This window comes from Oreochromis aureus, linkage group 2, assembly GCF_013358895.1.
Source record: "Oreochromis aureus strain Israel breed Guangdong linkage group 2, ZZ_aureus, whole genome shotgun sequence".
In the NCBI taxonomy this organism is placed as follows: domain Eukaryota; kingdom Metazoa; phylum Chordata; class Actinopteri; order Cichliformes; family Cichlidae; genus Oreochromis; species Oreochromis aureus.
This window is the reverse complement of record NC_052943.1, coordinates 13,883,236-13,902,245: the sequence shown is the minus strand read 5'-3', so window position 1 is coordinate 13,902,245 and position 19,010 is coordinate 13,883,236. Positions and strand designations below refer to the sequence as shown.

General features: G+C 40.0%; 1 protein-coding gene across 1 annotated transcript; it reads right to left on the bottom strand.

Moving 5' to 3' along the window:
* Positions 1-1,394: 1,394 nt before the first annotated feature.
* On the bottom strand, positions 1,395-16,985 carry LOC116331290 (E3 ubiquitin-protein ligase RNF38-like). Its single transcript, XM_031753950.2, has 12 exons — positions 15,568-16,985; positions 11,132-11,184; positions 10,762-10,943; positions 9,565-10,009; positions 8,702-8,842; positions 6,621-6,809; positions 5,835-5,996; positions 5,616-5,716; positions 4,552-4,630; positions 4,329-4,450; positions 3,775-3,874; positions 1,395-2,521 (listed from the first exon to the last, which is right to left on the bottom strand). The coding sequence occupies exons 1-12, from the start codon at positions 15,851-15,853 to the stop codon at positions 2,459-2,461; spliced, it is 1,923 nt and encodes a 640-aa protein (XP_031609810.1). The 5' UTR covers positions 15,854-16,985; the 3' UTR covers positions 1,395-2,458.
* Positions 16,986-19,010: the final 2,025 nt, after the last annotated feature.

Below are 19,010 nucleotides of genomic sequence, written 5' to 3'. Positions count from 1 at the left end.
CACATCTGTTAATCTAGTAATTGTTCGTGGTACTAAATAATGTAATAACTAATAATAACTACTACTAATTACTAGGACCAAGATAGAAATAAACAGCCCAACCCAAGGAGAATCATTATTCTAGTAGATTGTTGTACACGGAGGCTGTTTTTCTTTTCAATTTCTTCTTTTTCACTACCCTTCTGATATGAGACTGACAGACTTAAACAAAAAAACTCATTATCTTCTCAGACACAGGAGAACAGGCTGCAAAGAACATGTCGCCAACCCAGGCACATCCTCAGGACAGAAAAGGCAGCCATTCATGAGTGAGCGGAGAGCAGCCAACCAAGAGAACACGTGGACATTCAAACCAGAACTTTTACCCGAGGTCTTGGGCAGCTGAAGTTCTACTGTAGGAATATTTTGTACTGAGTACTATCATGACACTATCATGGGTGGATATTGTTGTGGGAATTGTTTTTGACTTTAACTTCTACATTGTAGCTTTCATTTTGCAGTTCACTTGCACAATTACTTAAAATGTTGGAAGAAATTGAATGTTCCTACATTGAGAGGGCTTTATGTGCCATTAAAATTTGGTGAACTTGCCTCATACAACCATGGGCAGGAAACAATAGTTGAGTGGCAAAGAGAACACGAGACAAGGCAGATTATGCGCTCCACGAGAGTAACTGGGTAGTTTTAGACCAAAACCCCCATTATTTCCACTTCACTGCAGCGGAAGCAAGTCAAAGGAGTGGGTGGAGATGCATAAGTAAAAAGACAGTGGAGAGGAAAAAAGTGGTGAGCACAACTGAAGGAGAGAGGAAAAACAGGGCAGTGCAGGAAGCGGTCGAGAGGAAGAGAATCACCAAAGTCATTACAGGAAGGACAAAAGTGCTAGGAACGAGAGAAAAAAGGCAGAACATGAGGTTGTAGATCAGAAGATGCAGGTCTACAAGAAGTGTAAGAAAGAGGGACTGAGTGAAGATTTCTAGGAAGATGATATATTTGAAAAAAAAAAAAAAAAAAGTATGGGAGGACTTATCAGGCTCAGGTCAAGAGGCTTCTCACTTAATAAAAAATGAGTTCAAAACACATAAATATACACATGTAGGGTTTTAGACGCTTGATCCTCAATTTGAATACCATCAGAGAAGCGTTGGATCAGCCCCAATAACTGTGACAAGTTCTCAGGGGAGGTGGGGATGGCAGTCTTGAAGAGCAGATACACCACCCAGTGGTCACCTGAAAGTTGTTACACCTTCTGAAAAATATCTGAAAAGTAGGGAGTCATCCACAGCAGCGGTCTGTAGTTTCATGTTTAGAAATCCAGCAAACCAAACTGGATGTTAAAACTAAGTAAAATTAAGGGGGGGAGGAAGAATATACAAAATACTACATTTAAAAAGTTCATATCAAGCCTTTTATTTGGTATACAGATATTCATAGATTTATACAGTTTATATATATATATAGAGCGAGATTTTTGTATATATATATATATATATATTTAACATGTGCCACTGCAAAGTCACAGACAAAATTATTTTTGCCAAGAAAAAAAAGAAAAATATATGTGCTTAATTTCAAAGTAGTGCTGTGAAGCGCTTTTAATGAAAGATGAACAAAATCGGAATGAGGTAACTGCAAGGAAGGAAAATAACCATTAATAATAGCTGAATAATAATAATAATAATAATAATAATAATAACAATAATAACAATAATAATAACAATAATAATAATAACAACAAACAATAAACCGAACAAATAGGCAACCAAGAACTATAGTGGCAGCATGGACCCTTAGTGTCAAACTAGAGAAAAGGTTTAAGTCTATAACATACATACACACATAGTATGCATACAGACAGTGCATAAACATACAAACAGCAAGTAAAGTCAGTCACTCATGAGAGCAAAAAGCTCTCACATGTTGTTTACTTTTCTCAAAAGAAAACTCAGACATGCTTCAGGAGATGTTAAAAAAAAAACCTCTCTCTCACACACACACACACACACACACACGGCCCTGCATTACAGAATGGGCCCAGCAACAGTTGCACAGGTGTGGTGCATGCACGTGTACGCGCCCGCACGCGCACACACGAACACACACTACAGCGGGAGATACTGGAGGACTTCTGTGCATTTGCATGGTAGAAAAGTGCGAGAGGAAGTCATCCCATGAAAATGACATTACATGTATGAGGGGATGCAACATTTTGGCAAAGAATGAAAAGAACATAGGAAGAGAGAGTGCTGCACAAACATATAAGATTATGGTCACAAATATATAAGGTTGTGGTGTGTGTGTGTGTGTGTGTGTGTGTGTGTGTGTGTGTGTGTGTGTGTGTGTGTGTGTGTGTGTGTGTGTGTGTGTGTGTGTGTGAGAGAGAGAGAGAGAGAGAGAGAGAGCAGGCAGTGCTGAACATGTCTGAGGACATTAAGGAGTGTCTGGCTCCCTCGTGTGGTCACTCCGAGTCTCTCTGGACCTCTGAGGCATCCGCTCGACAAATGGGGCACGTCCTGTTGGCCTGAGGGTGAAAACGGCAAATTAGGTTTGAGAGATGGTCCTTATATTCAGTCAGGATACTGATTTCATGGTCACACACTTAGATATTTTATTTTTTAATCAATATGTAACCCTTTTAACCCAATTTACACTGAGGCTTTGTGCACTGCAGCGTGCCTCTTAATCATAAGACTGGTATGATCAACAAGAACTTGGTGTTCAAGAGCCTCATTTAGCATTTTCAGTGGGAAATCACGTGTTTATGAAATCTTTAGCACCTTCTGACTGTAGTATCCTGGGGTTAGTGCGAGTTCACAGATTTCAGTAAATCAGATGAGGTGAATTTAGAAACATTTCAACACACTTGGACTGAGATTTGCTTCTGTTATTCATCAGATCTCTTGAAGAGTGAGATTCTCACTAGAATCCTATAATTAAGAGGTGTCTGTGTATCTTAATACATGTGTGCTTGGACTGAGTAGGTTTGTGCTTTTCAGCAACTTCCAAAAAGTTTTTTCTAGGTATGTTATGTAACACTTCGCTGAGTGACTTCTGCCCTGTTCACACATGGTCATGAGTGATGTTATTACATTTAGAAAGCTCTAATTTACACCTGACATTAGAATCCATCACCACATGTGTCTCAAGTGACAACCTGTGAGCGGCTCTCACTTTCCTGCTTCATTTGCAAAAAAAATTAAAAACTGTGTGCCACTTCTCTCTGCAGAGACCAAAGCGATGCAATTTTCAATACTAGTTTGCCAAAATTTAATGTTAGAAGAAGAAATCAATACAATATTAGACTCTGCTTATTCTGTCATACATTCCTGGCAAACCAGATCACCCAAGGTGTTCAACACACTCATAAATTGTCTTTATCATTTACAAACATTTCAGGCACTGTGTATCTAATTTGAGAGCCAGCAAATGAGCGCACTGTTATGCTTGCATAGAGGTCATCAATGAGCAGGCAGTCTTTTATGAGGCCTCAGGCACATTTTCATGCTCACTTGAAAAACAAAGTCACCTTATGTAGCTGAGACCACCTCAAAAATCTGGTTTAGGTTATCAGATCATCCCTTAAAGTGTCTTGAGAGGACTCAAATCTGCACTTGGAGTGAGCACTTATGTTGATGTTAATGCCATGTGTGAACAGTGATGTGAATCTGTTGCCAAACAATGCGCAATAAGCCTTGGCTAACTTGGCCAACTGTAAATTTATGTGTATAACAGAGATCAGCATAAGCTGGTGGGCTTCATGCTGGACACACGTACCCTCAGCCACTTGTCGACGCACTTTCCGTGGAACTCATGACTGCAGGGCAAAACTCTTAGCAGTTGACGCGACTCAAAATCACTCATACATACCACACACCTGCAATGAGATAGCTATTAGCACACAAAGTGCAGCAAAAGAAGAGACCTTTTTGACACTTTCTAAATGACAGACAGTGCATTCAGGCAGATTTAGTTACGCCAGTAACTTAGGGTATCTGCGGAAACTCTTTTGAAAATGGTCACTTGGATGTACGCTTTACTAAAGATTATGCACATTTTGAATTTGAACATATTTCTCATGGTATCCAACCCCATCAGACAGAGTTTATGGGTGACATTAGCTGACTCCAGTGTGTTAAGCCCTCAGAAGCTTTCAAAACTATAAATATGCTAAATAAAATGTACAAAGACATTAGTCTATTATCGATAAAAGTCCACAATGAAATTCTCAACCCTGAGTAGCTGAAAAAAAATAAATAAATAAAAAAATCATAATGAGGATAATTGTCCATTATTAGCAAGTGTATTGTTTCTAAAAGGGTAGTACTCACAGTGTTTGCTCAGACTGATGGTTATTTGGATTAAATCGATAAGAAGGAAGCTGTTCTATGTCTCCCTTGGTCAGTCCTCGGAGTTTAGCCTCTCCCAGGCGCTCAGCGAGGTTCAGCAGAGCCTGTGGGAGAAAACATCAGCGACAGTAGAATTAGAGTCTCCCCCCCACCCCGCACACCAGGAAATACACAACCAAAATGCTAAGGAATGGCAAGAACAAACCTCATAATTTTCCACTTCACCATCATCGACATCCAGTTCTAGACTGATTGCAGGACCTGGCTGGACTGGCAGCATTGATCTACAGAAGAGCGATTTAACACAAACCAAAACATTAATAACATAGTAGTTAATTCTGCTCTTGAATCATCACAATACATAGTTACTTTTTGTACTTTACATTACAATAAAGTTATACGTTTTGTTGTCACTGCTTGGCTGTATAGTACAAAATAATGAAAATTAAGTCAAGGTGGCTCACAAACAGTCAAATCCAGGTGTGGAAATGGAAAAGTACCTGTAAAAATGACAAATATCATCTTGACCTTAAGCACAGTTTGGATGAAGACCCATTAGGTGATCAGTAAAATCTAACCAATACACTGTCTGCAATGCAGTCACTGTATTCTCTGTTTAAATAAATAAACTCTGTATTAGTTCCTTAGCCTCAAGGGGATTTTCAATAACCATGCTCAAGTCTCAATGGCTGCATGTCATATCTTGAATTTATTAATTTGCTTTTATCTTGTGGGTGTGGACAGGATTTGTTCTTCAGTTCTTTTAAACACGCAGCAAAATTAACATATTTATCAATAACATGCTAATAAATATTCACATTCCAGCAATAAATATCACGTCATGTATGACATCCAGGGTAAATTAAAAAGAATTCAAAGTCCTTCAATTCTGCAGCTGTCCACCGGTAATGACTAAAACACAAAGTAAGAAAGAGGGAAGTCATCAGTTTCACGTGGTTGCAGGTAAGCAGCATAACAGCAGTGGCTGCAGTGACTCCAGACATGGTCACAAAAGTATAGGAAGAGTTTGACTATCATGTGGACATATGCCATCTGTCCGGAGGGGGACACACTGAGGTTTTGAACATAAAACTTTATATTCAGCCATGTATTTTAAAATTTAACACAAGCTTCTATGTCCATTACTTCAAAAACGATATAATCTTTTGAAATCAGATTATTCTTTTTGATACACTCTGGATATTTGTCTAAAGATAATAATTTTTAAAAAATGATTCTCTAAGTGAATTCAGTCCCTGTTCTACTTACAGGAAGTAAGGCAAGAGGCTGGGGTGGTAAGGCGAAGGTGGCAGCTGCTGGGAGCGGTACCGTCGCCCTGGGAGACGGCGAGGAATGAAGTTTGGATACGACTAGGTGGAGAGATACAACAAATACAAGTCAGATGATTTGCACAGCATTACATTTTTATTTTTATAACACTTCATGGGATGAAATAAACATATTTTATAAATTATTGTAAATGCTCACCACTCCAAAGAATTCCTGTGGCAAGGGGTCATGGGACAGGAAGTGGAGTTGTGTGGAGTGTGGGGTGAGTGCAGGGTGGGTGGCAGGAGGATAGTGAAGCCCAGCACCCAAAGACAGATGCTCGCCAAGCAGCTCAACATCATTCTCTATCCTCTGTAACGGCTGAGGAGACCAAGGAGAAAATGTTAAAATTCAAAACATATAGGTCATATTGCCCAGGATTTTTCCTGTCATTACAGCATAAGGAGCAACTTAACCACTTAATAAATTTAATTAAAAAGTAGGAATGGGATTAAGAAAGAAAGTTTCAACCTTTGAAATACAAAGCAAGTGTTTTAAAAAGGGATAAAGAAAAGAAATAACTGAATTCAGAAAAAAAAAAAACAATTGAATTATCTCTGAAATCGCTTTTTAATCAGTTAATTGGCAGCTGCTTTAACATGTAGCCAATGCAAATGAAATAAAGTCTTAGATTAAAGCTGTGCAAAGACAAAATGTGCACAAAAGAGTCGTCAATACCACAGTTTCAGTACATATACTCATTTATTACTAAAACTCAAGAAGAATACCACAAACTGCTTTAACTTCAGTGTTTAAAATATGCATCATCCATTTAGCTTGAACTTCGCGAGACGTTTTTATAAAGTTTGCAGTTTTTGAAATTCCAGGAGGAATTTTGAAAGCTTCCCAGAAAGATCTTGACTGTGACTAACTACTAGCTTAAATTAAACCACCTAATACAAAAGCTGCATTTGATACCAAGTTATCAAACGGTTTCCCACTCACCGAACGGGCCTGCTGTGCTGGATATGGTCCAAACTGTCCAGGCTGAGGCAAATGAGGTGGATGGTGGGAAAGATGTGTGGGGGTATGGGTGAGATGAGGTGGGGGGAGCAGGAAGGCCGGATCACTGGACAACAGTGATGGGAATGGGTAGGGCATTGGTAAGTGCTGCACAGAACAAGTCTGAAGGACCTAGCAGAAACACACAAAAGTTTCACTTGTTAAAGTATGTTATAAAAAGGATTTCATAAATAAATAAATAAATAAATAAATAAATAAAAAACAGAAGAACATTAAGTAACATTTAACAGACATGATTTGAATTCATGTTGATAATATGCTTATTTAGACCTGTAACTACTTTAATGTCAAAACAAAAAATGAAATACAGTCCTGTGAAAAAGTAAGTACACCTTTGCCACTTCCAAATTAGGCAGTGAAGTAGAAGCCAGTTGGTGCTAATCAAATGCACTTGATTAAATGAACATCAACAAATTATGATCGGCTCTTTAAAAGCAGAAGTTTTGGCTGTTTGTTAGTCAATTAGAAAAGGAAAGAACAAGCGTGGGTTGTTAGGAAGGGTTGCCAAGAGAAAGCGTCTCTTAAAAACACATCTGAACAAACTACAACACTTCTGAAGAGCATAGATTTTTTTGTGTGCAAATCATGCATGCATGCATGCATAAAATGTATGCATAAATTGATAATACTTTTGTATGCTTTTGTTCATACTTCACGGAAAAATTCAGAAATCCCTCTGACCATGCATGGGATCAAAACTACTACCGTTTTTTGTTTTTTTGTTTTTCTTTTTTCCTGCACTATAAGGCGCACTTAAAATCCTTTAATTTTCTCAAAAATCGACAGTGCGCCTAATAATCCGGTGCGCCTTATGTATGAATTCTGGTTGTGCTTACTGATCTCAAACCCATTTTACGTGATACACGGCGCTCAAAAATCTGTCAAAAAATGTTTTAGTACGACTTTGGTAAGCTACGAAGCCGCACTGCTTGATGGATTTTTGGAACATTATGGCTACCGTAGTCAGGAGTCAAACAAACACTGCAGCATCACTGAGAGTTTAAAACTGTCTAAATTCTTTCATCTTTAATAAAACGATCAGTGTTGCTGCTTTACCAGGTGTAACAATGAAGTTTAACATCCAGGCATCAGTGAAAACAGAATGTATTAAATTTAATGGCGTTAGAAGTTAGCAGGAAGTTAGCTCACTAGTTTCCACCTAAACATGATATACCATGTTCTGACTGAGAGATTTCTGAAATAATTAAAATGTACAGCTCTGCTTTCACTTCCAATATAAATAAAGACAGGAAAGTAAACAGCAGTGACTCAATAAACGTGAGGGTTCCGGATGGTTAGGGACAAATGCAATCGCATGGCAGGATGCTGTAAAAGGGTCAAACTTCAGTCAGGAGAACAACTGAGAAAATCCATCCACAATACGAGGTTAGTCATTAATATAGTGCTACAACACAGGAATAGAGCAGCTGCGAGAGAATTCAGCGTTAAAGAATCAATGGTACGGAAGTGGAGGAAGCAAGAAGAATGAGTTGAGTAAAGTTTGACTTATTTGACTGTTTTGTTTTGCCTAATGCACCTTATAATCCGGCGCGCCTTATGGTCCGAAAAATACTGTACTATTTTTTTTTATTATTTTTTTTTATTACCTCCTTCAGGTAATTATTTGCAGTTTTCCAGAACATCAGCCACAAAATTCTCAGAATTGCCATAAAAATAACTTGCATGTAAAGAAAACAAAATACTAAAGAGAAAGGCCATCTTTTCTCTAGGCTTTATCCTTTTAACACAAACATATTCTTGTATTCCTCATTTAATATAATCTTTTTTATCTTTTCTTTTTCTTGTAGCCAAACTTTTTTAAATTAGTATTATTATTTTCTACCTTGAGTCTCGGGTGAAATGATATTCAGCTCAGACATTCAGTTTAGCAGTTTCTCCCTTAAGAAACTGTCACTATTCTCTCCATTTCACCACAAGGTTAAAAAAAAAATTAAAATCAGGAAAATCACCAAAAACGTGCAAAAAAAAGCAAAAACACTCACGGGAGGAGGGACGCTGCACACAGGATAGTGTTGACCACTGAAGACCACAGAGCATGCTGGGATCTGCTGTGGGGCAGAGCGAGGTGGCAGGCCTGGTGGCGCTCCCGGTGGAGTCACAGGATATGAGACTGGAGCTGAACCCTAAATATGGAGATCAGCAGAAAAAAGGTCTGCCACTTTATGGCTGTAAATTTTAATTAAAAGCTGGATAGCTGGAGTTAGCAGACTTAATCCACATTGTCCGAGTTGTAAATAACAAATTTTAAAACTTCATGGATCAGTGCTAACGCCACAGATTTATATTTGTTGTGGAGCACAATCAAGCAGATGATAACCCTGAGGTCTGCATTTCCCTGCAGTTGAAAACTCGTTATTCCATTTTTTTTCTTTTTTGTGTTTTCATTAAATCCATTGTTCATTGTGTTTTCTTTTCTAGAGACAAGTTCAAAATGCTTACTTTAAGCCTGCTGGATATGTGCTTTAAAATATATGTATCGATTTATGTAAAGATTATGTATGCATATGCATGCATGTAGAGATGAATAAAACACACAAACAAGCCAGATATATTAACAGACAATCCTGCATTAACCATTAACCTTTTACCTGTATGATCAAAACAAAATTATATTACTCATTAGTCGTCATCTACAGCCATAAATAAGTTTTAACACCCACGAGTGATAGGCTTTCATTTTCACATTGACTTGTTTGCATCTTAGAGTGTTATTTGCACCCATCTCTCAATCTTAAGCAGAGTTTTAAAAAAAAAGGAGACAAAAGCACAGAAAATGATTCAGTTAACAGCAACTCAATTATTTTTCTTTCCTAAAAACAGGTCACATCATCTACTTTGAACCCACCTGCTCATGAAGATCCAGCACCACACTGCTCTGTTGCTGGGAAGGGTGGGCATGTGGGTGCTGTGGATGAGCTGCAGGGTGCAGCAGCCTGGGAGAAAGGTTTGGAGACTGGTGAAGAGGCCTCGGGGAGGGATTGGGAGGATGGTACCCGGGGCGTTCTTCAGGCCCGGGCCCTGCCCCAGGCCCTCGGGGAGGCTGCTGGTTATAGGGTGGGTAGCCCTGTGGAGGAGCTGGATGGCGGTAGTTTTCATCCTGATGGCCAGGTGAAGGGCCGTTGTGGGAGTGCAGGTGGTGGTGGTGATGATGATGGTGGGCATTGGGGTGATGGTGGTGGTGGTGATTGTTGTTGCTGTTGTAGTGGTGATGGTTGTTGTTGTTGTGGGCGTGGTGGTGGTGGTGTCGGGTCAGACGGTCTCTCCGGCCACGCTGACGTCTCATTGGAGGGCTGAGGTGGAAGAAAGAAGGAAAAACTAAAGAAGAGGCAGAAGGAGTTATGTTGACATTTGCATCATGAAAGACACCTGATAAGCCACCTATGGCAACATGTCTAAATTCCTGACTAAAACTTTAATTCCTAATTCATCTAACCAAATAAGAGTCAAAACCACTCAACAGGCAGATTAGCATTCAAGTTACTAAGCTTTCTGAAATGGAATTTTTCATTCAGATATTCAAATCAATTCTAACACTCAGACAAACAGCCAAATGCACTATAACAAGTGAAAATTCACAAATGTGTGCAGATTGCAATGCATCAGAGCAAATTGCTGTGTATCTGATACCTTAATACATTCAAGTATTTTGTTTTTGTAACCTCAATAGATCTACTGATTTAACACATCTGATTAATTTAATTATACTAGAAAATATGAGAAGATGGAAAATACTAAAAATTTATTCCATTCACACAGAACACAGACACTAATATCCCACAAAAAATAAGTTGCCAGCTGCAACTACTAAAACTGTGCATAATAAATATTAATACAGACAAATTCTAAGAAGCGCAATAATGCTGTTGTCATAATTCTTTCAGTTTTTATTCAATAAACAACTTAAGGTTTGGTAAGAGAAAATGTGAACACACAAAACCAAGATTGCAAGATCTCCAATCTGTCATTATTCATTACATTCGCAGGCTGAAAAATGAAATTTATTAATGAAGTCTGTTTGTATGCATTTGTGTCAGACACAAACCTGCGACGGTTTCGAAGGGGTGTGTGGCATCGCTCTGGCATGTAGTGGGGGTGTGGTCTGCGACTTGGCGGCAGCTCCCAGGGGCGAATGGGAGAGGAAGGAGTTGAGGGTGGGGCGGAGTTTAAATCTAACATGGACTGCTGGGAAAGACGCTGCCTTTTTGGGCTTGGGCTGTCTTCCATCTGGACACAGAGGTGAAGGAGGAGAGGAAACCACAAATGGTCGGTTACAGGGGGGAAAAAGAAAAAAAAAAAAAAGTGAGAACAATAAGGGAGAGGATGAGTAAGAAAGAGAGCACAATGAAATACAAATTCTATTTAAACCAGAAAAAGAGCAAGGAAAACAGGCGGTGGTCATGTTTCATACTTACTTTGTCCCGATCCTCGCTGCACACATTATCTGGATGAAAATGTAGCACTCCTCCTGCAGGCCGCACGGATTTTGAAAAAATAAAACATAATCAGATAAGACAGGACTGAGGAAAACATCACAAGACACATGGACATTTGCAAGCCAAGCCGAAAAAAATACACCACCCGCAACACACAAACACACACAGGTAACTGGCTGCCTCTGACTTTTTATTTTCCTTTTCTTGCCTAAACATTTCTACAGACTTCACACCACAAAATCCAACACAGAAAACAAAAATGTGACATCTTGTTACACAACCAGAAACAGTGCTGTGCCCTCCGATAGGGTTTGTCTTCTAAACAAACTTTTAAATTCTCTGCTTTAAATGAGCAGACAAGAAAGCGAGTCATCTCTGGAAGATGTCACCCTGGACGTCTCCTCGCTAGCTGTCACAGCCAAGTCACTCCCTCTGATCTTACATGAAAAGCCCGTGCACACACACAAATAAAAAAGACAGCCACAATTAGGCATGTATAACACGCCAGAGCAACTTTTTGAATTTTAAAATGTGACCTACTTCAAATACAAATAACCACTTTACCCACTTTTGTAGCATAAAGAGGGGAAATTATTGATAATAAAGATAATGAAAAAAAACATCAAAAGCGATAATAGGTGCTATTGTTATCATGCAACAGTTCCAAACATTTCCTGAATTCAGCTTCTCAAATGTGAAGATTTGTATTTTTCCTGCAATCTAAATGCAATCTAAAGAGATCCTTTTGGCAAATTATGACGGACATGCTCATTACTGCTTTTTTTGCATTTCACAATACATTTAATGACTGAATCCCCTAGCATTAGCCCATAAACTGGAGTGACCCTATACCTGCAGACTATCCCCTTCACGTACAAAGTATTAGCAAAAATATGGGTTTAAATGTCATGTTGGCCCCACTTTTAGTGTGCTAAAGATTTTCTAAGCAGGTTAGTCAAGCACTATCAGGTTTGCAATGACAGCTTTGTTTCTGATAAAGAATGTCTTTTGTAAGGTCAACAGAGCATCACTAAAAAGGATTGAAATTAGTATGTGCCCCCCGCCAAAAAAAACAAAACAAAAAATAAAAATAAAAATAACATTGCTGAATAAAGCACTAATGCTATAAACGTAATCTCAGAAAAACACAGTGCTCTCCCATCTGTTTATCTAACAGTCCACATGTGCAGTCTGGAAGCAACATGTGCATGCAGACATTTCAGCAGCTTAAGAAGGATGTCCTTGAACTTGGCTGACAAGAGTTTCCTCTAAGCAGTTCCCCAAAAAACCTTTAATCACCAAAAAAAGGGGGGGACTCCTCCCCTCATGCTTTTCTGTTTCTTCCTCTGTAAACCTCTCGCATCCAGACAGCCCTTTCTGCCTCCTCAGAAACAACAGATCTGAAGGCAGCCCCCTACCCCTTTCTTGTCTTTGCGACGCCACTCCAGAGCCATGTGAAGTCTGCCGATAGTGACAGCTCAAAGATGCCCCGCTAGTGGCTGCGGAGAACAGAGGGACGGGTGATTGAGCGTCTAGCCAACATTTGGGCCAGTACATTGGCTTACATGTTTATTCATCAAACCATCCCTTTTTCTTTAGACCTCATAGGGTTCTGGGCCTCAGATGGCCATGCAGTTTATGCAGAATTAGGCCGGTATATGCTGATTCATCCTGGGGAGCTAGGAGAGGGGATGGTGACTCTGACTGGACGAGTTCTGTTGGTGAGTAGACGCGACCTTGCTTCCCTTCGAGCATGGCTGCTGATGGGAGACTGACACCATTTCTTTTACAACAGACAATTGAGTCGAGCAGGGCAGTGAACTTAGAGCATCAGCTGTCATCAAGAAGCAATTTGTTCATGCTCTTTAGCTGAAGTTCAAAAACTTCAAGTATCATGTGGGAGAGACAGGACGTAATTAGAGAACCACTCTATTTACAAATAGAATCTGCAGATGAAGATGTGTAAATCTGTAACTACAATGTCAGCCAGCTATTACAGCTATACCAAGTGACGACATTGCTTGAAAATGGAAGAGAAAAAACAGGAGGGGAAAATAACAGAGGTAAGGCAGTTGGATACATTTTTAACAACCCCAAATCCAACCCTGTCACATACTGCATAAAGTGATGCCAAGAGGCATAATACAGTGACATGTACAAACAAGGCCTGGCAAACAAAAAAAATCTGTGATGCACTTAAATATACACAGTGTTGCTTTGCTTACACATAGAGCACATTTTACACACAAACCCCTGCCACAAAGGATGAGGCATGTGCAGCTGCTAAGAGGAATAAGAAGACAGCTCACACAGATGGGAAATATAGTGCTGAAGTCATTCACACAAACCCCACTGTGGTCTGTCAATTTGGGAAGCGTGTGTTTCTGTGAGAGTCCGTCTGTGTGGCTCATTTTGGCTGTTTGGCAACAGTGCTGCTATTACGACACGGCACCATTAAAAGCCTGCTTTCATTCATTCCCTGCACTTTTGTTTGCCTTTGAGGGAAGCCAGTCTAGTTTTACAGAGGGCTTCCAGTCACTTTTCACTGGAAACTTGCTGAACACTAAAGAGTGGTGCCAGTGGTGAGATAATAAACAAAAAGAGGTTCATGTGCAATCTCAAATGTTATTTTCTTTTATGAGAGTTTCATTCACTTTTTCCTCTTCTGTTTACATTTTTTTCTGTTGTCTCGTTGACGAGTTTGGGTTTGGTAAAGAAACATGGCTAATTGAATAAACCTTTGATGTAAACCGGACAGTACAATTAGATTTGATGTGACAAAGTGATGAAACAAACAATGTGCCCACACAACTGCACTCAGCAACATCGATCTTTACTTGTTAATGGCTAAATACAGTAAAGAAAGACATATTTGACTAATCTGAGACAATATCAAGCTTTGCACAGGGTGAAATGCAAGTTGAAGAGTATAATGCTTAAGGATGAGACAAGGAAAACTGTATAATGCCAGCCTGCACCACAGCACTGAAACTAAAAATAAATCACTATCAAGAAAAGGACAAGCCTTGTTTCAAGGCTCCAACTGCTCTATTAATCAGACTCTTCTCATACATGTCTTGCAGAAACTGAATAAGAGCATGTGGGATGTCTTAACCAGTGGGCTCATGCATTTGTCTCTGATCTGATAAATGAAATTGCACTGCTGCTCTATAGTGAACACGATTACAGTCTGAAGAACTTATAGATTTGTTTTATTCAATGTCAAAAGCAATTCAACTTTATTGCCAAATATCTCTATCTAGATAACTGTAATTTGAATTTCCCTGGTGTTACTTTCCTTATACTGTTTAACTGCATTCATACGAGTAACACGATGTGACCTGGAGGCCTTCAGCACAACTGTGCTTGGATTAGCCTAAGGAAAAATCTGCAGTGTGAAATGTCTACTAATAGCCAAGATCATTTGCATTCTGAGAATAAAGCCAGACAATGACATACAAGGAAAAGTTTGTGACCTATTTGCACTCTATTTCTAGAAATGAGTGAACAATGCACACTCCAAGACCCACTGCAATAAGAGATATAACCCGTTTCCTTGATCCTTAACATGCATTTTACATTTTTTTTGTATTTCTGTAAAGATTAATAAAAACAATTCTACAAGGCTAAACCTTTGTATTTTTCAAAAAAATAAATTAAAAAAAAAAAAACACGCTCCCTGCCAATTTTAAATAGACTTTTCCCCAAATATGAAAAAAGTCAAATATGCTTATTGAAACATCAATCAATCATGAACCTTTACTTGGATGATAAAACTAAGACATATAAAAGTCATAGTCTTCCTGTTAAGCTACAAATAAGTTTATACAGGGAGAAGTTGCAGGCCAATATAATAATATTATTTTTGATTTATCTGCAGCGCTTAGTTTCTACTGTGGGCAAGGCAAGTTGAATTCTGGAAATAAAGTCAGCTCAGGAGGTAGAGTAGGTCATCTACTAATCGGAAGGTTGGGGGTTTGGCAAGTTGGGCAAGATACTAACCAGAAGTTGAATGTCAGATAAAAAGCACTTAAGCATAGAAAAAAAAAAAAGTGTTTGTGTGAATGGGGCATATTGTATAAAGTGTTTTGAGTGCTCAGAGAGAGCAGAAAAACGATACATAAGAACCAGTCCATTTACCAGTGACATACAAGACAAAGTTTGTGAACTTGATTTGCCCTATTTACATGAGTAAATGCTGACCAAACCTCTAAAGAAAAGAGACTGCTGCCTACCGAGCAGCGACCCATAGCTTGGCCTTTCAAGCAACAGCTGGCAGTGAAAGCACCAAGCCTTTTAAGCTGCTAGTGATGAGGCTGCATCCCTCAGAGCAGGGATCCATCCTGTGTTAGTATGTAATGTAGATGCAATGCATCTAGCCGGGCTGCAGGCCCCGACTACTTAACCCTGCTTACCGGCTCCGGGATGCCTGTGAGCTCCGTGCGAAGAGTGGCGCTGCGCCCCTGCGGACAGGTAGCTCCCCTGGGTGTGCTGCTGCTGGTTCTCGGGGTAGCTACGACCTCCGTGGTGCGGCGCCCAGCTAGAGTTGCTCTGCTGCGGGTAGTTCACCCCTCCGCCGCTGGCGCTCATCAAGCCCCCGTTACCGATCGCGTTAGCGCCGCCGTTGCTTCCAACGCTGCCGTTCATGGCGAAATGAAAGAAGCCAGACCGAGACCGCGACCGAGTCCTCGGGGGGTCCATGGCTAGAAAAGGACGAGGGCGGTGGTGGATGTAATGTGATGTACGGGCAGGTGCCTCGCTCTTCAGACCGCTTTTCCGTCTCTCTCTCTACCCGCCCAGTTACCTCTGACGATCACCTGCTACTGCGAGTGTTTTCTGAGGCATTTAAAGCTATTGTTTTAATGAGATGAGACACCTGAAGGCAGCAGGTTCAGGGAAGCACAGCCCTCGTATGTCGCACAAGCACCATCTGCATCGACTCCATCCACTCTTTCCCCTTTTTGCTATCGGTGCCGCTCAACTTAACGAAAAACCGCTTATTATTTTCTTAAACCATAAGTATTCAAAATTAATACATCTGCATACAGTACAAAAAAAATTATGTTTTAACTCTTCGTTATCGCCAGTGCTGTCCTCATTACTAGAACGGTTTAACAATTTTCTGCGTCTCTTTTGTGTTTTCACAGTCAACAGTCAGGCTTTCCCCACATTAAATAAAAGTATTTTATACGCACCGGTCGCACAGAATTAAGTCTTATATGAGTGAAACCATTGCCGAGACTTATATTTAGGAACAACTGAAAATAATAGCCTGCTCTGTGCCACCAAAAAGCCAGCTAAATAAAACACTTCGATCCGACAACACAAAACATAAGCAAGATGGCTAGCTGTAAAGCGTTAGCAAACTAAAAAAAAAAAAAAAAAAAAACCCAAAAGAACGGCCGCCCGGTAGTTGCTTGCAAAATAAAGTTATTACCATAAGTTTGTCAATAAATTAGAAGTAAACCACAGCGGCTTGCCTACAGTAAACAGAAAAGTTACACCCCTCTGCGTTTGCTAACTATACCTGCTCGTTCATTAGCATAAATTCGATTTTCCAGCTAGCCCAAGGCTAACAGGAAGCGGGGTCTAGAGGGGAAAACAAGTCCAACAGTGCCGACATTACGAGCTAGCGAGCGTCGCTCCGTGTCAATGTCAGGCTGGTCGGTGAGCAGAGCTAAATAGCGAATATCCTATCTACATGAAAAAGCGAACAGCTACCTCGTCCGTCAACTGAGGTGGACAGTATATGTCTAATTTAAATCCCCTCTCGCATTCGCTATCGAGTGTTTTCTCTGGTCAGCGGGGAGTGTAGTGGAGATCAATCAATGGGAGGTTCGCATCGCTGTCAAGTCATCATCAATCGATAGCAGAACGACATTTTGCTAAATTGCCTTCTACTTTTCATGTAAAATTACACAACGTCGCTAGAAAGGAAAAGTAAAAAGTGAGGAGAGCAAAATATGTCTCATTAGCATGCGTCAAGGTCGACTTTAACTACTGGCTTGTTTTCGGAATTGACTATTTTTGTCTGGCCAACCGCAGGCGTCAGCTCCGCTCATTAATTATTCAGCAGCTTCAAAGCAGAAATACTATGAGACAAGGCTTTGAGAGCCTCTGGTATCCCGGGGCTTTTTCAGCTGGATGTGCTCCACATACACGGATACTCACCAATGCACTGCGTAAACCTAAATCCCTTTATTCGGTTTCCACGCAGAAAATATTTATTCTTGTGCTGTGATCACAAATTATACAGTACTGTGCAAAAGTCTTGAGTCATTTTTCTTTATATTTTTCTAAGAAATGAGAAATAGGTGCAGCAAACATACAGGGAAATACGGTATATCAGAAAAACAGAGTTTATACAATGGTCATGAGATTGAAAGTCAATATGTGTTATGGCCACCTATATTCTTCAACACAGCCTGAATTATCTTAGGCAAGCTTTCCTGCAATTTCGGTAAGTCCTCAGGGACAGGCTTCCAGGCTTCTTGAAGGACAAAGATCTTCTTTGGATATTGGCTGCCTTTTGTTCTGTTCTCTGTCAAGATGATCCCACACTGCTTCAATAATATTGAGGTTCAGAATTTGGGGAGGCCAATCAAAGATAGCTTAACTGCTTTAACTGCATTGGCAGTGTGTTTGGAATCATCATTCATTCAACACCACTGACTGAAACGCCGCCCCAAACAATGACAGAGCCTCCACACGTCTTACAGATGGCTGTAGACGCTCACTCATGTACCTGTTCTGTACAATACTGATATTGATTTGAACCAGAAATTTCACATTTGTGTTCATCACTTCATAAGACCTGTTGCCACTTATCCAGTTCTTAAGCAGTTTGGCATACCTCAGCCTTTTCTGCCTGTTTCCCTCCCTCAAGAATGGCTTCTTGACAGCCACCCTTCTGCTGAGACCATTTCTGATGAGGCTTCAGCGAACAGTAAATGGATCAAATGAAGGGTCAGCTGTGTCTCTCAGGTTCTGTGTCCGGTCTTTGATGTATATGACTTTCAGGTACTGTTCTTTTGCTATAGACAGTTTTTTTAGGCCTGTTTCCTCAAAATATTGAAGGAGTCACTGCACACCATACTGAGACATGCCAAGTCTTAGGCTAATAGCTTTTGGGGAATTACCTTGTTAGTACAGAAATAGTATTTTATGCTTGTCAAACTGTGTTATTTTTGGCATTTTTCATAGTTTTGGCTTTAAAAAAAAGGAACAAATGATGGGCCTCTGTTATTTGTAGACACAACACCGGTTCAGCCCTAGATTTAGGTGCCTTTTTATGTTTAAATGATTCAATGTAAAAAAATGTCCAAAGAAAAACTTTGAAAGACTTTTGGTCAAGGCTACTTTAAAACAATTACAGGAAAGTCTGGCACTTTTGAAGGAAAATAAAAAGAAATGAGTGATTCAAGACATCCACAGTTTCTCCTTTACAGTATACATGTCTGTCTAGGTTCTCAATCATCCAGGTCCTGGTAATCTAAGGAGATACACTGAACTGTACATCTGCATCTAAAGGATAAAGGTCACTCTTTCGAGGATGTCAATGTTCACATTTTGGAGAGAGAAGACAGATGATTTGAAAGAGGAGTGAAAGAAGCCGTCTATGTCCACTGTGAAGGACCATCTTTAAAAAGAAGGGGTGGCTTACAACACCAACTGTCTACCACCTACAATCCAGTTTTAAGATCCCTTCCCCTAAGGGAGAACTCCCACTAGGGCTTAAATACCTGGGATTCTCCACCATTTGGTCTTAGAAGTGAAGAAGCTTCTCAGATGAGGGGTGAAACGTCTTCAAGCAACTTAAAGAAGTCCAGTTGCTTTTGTTTCCACGCTCCTTAGACTA

What these genes read in the sequence shown, in the direction of transcription:
- LOC116331290 (XM_031753950.2), bottom strand. Translation starts at nt 15,853, where the DNA reads ATGGACCCCCCGAGGACTCGGTCGCGGTCTCGGTCTGGCTTCTTTCAT. An exon ending in AGCCTCTTGCCTTACTTCCT is followed by an intron (nt 4,631 to 5,615) that starts GTAAGTAGAACA and finishes GCTCTTCTGTAG; the next exon opens with ATCAATGCTGCCAGTCCAGC. An exon ending in GCGTCGACAAGTGGCTGAGG is followed by an intron (nt 2,522 to 3,774) that starts GTACGTGTGTCC and finishes TTTCACCCTCAG; the next exon opens with GCCAACAGGACGTGCCCCAT.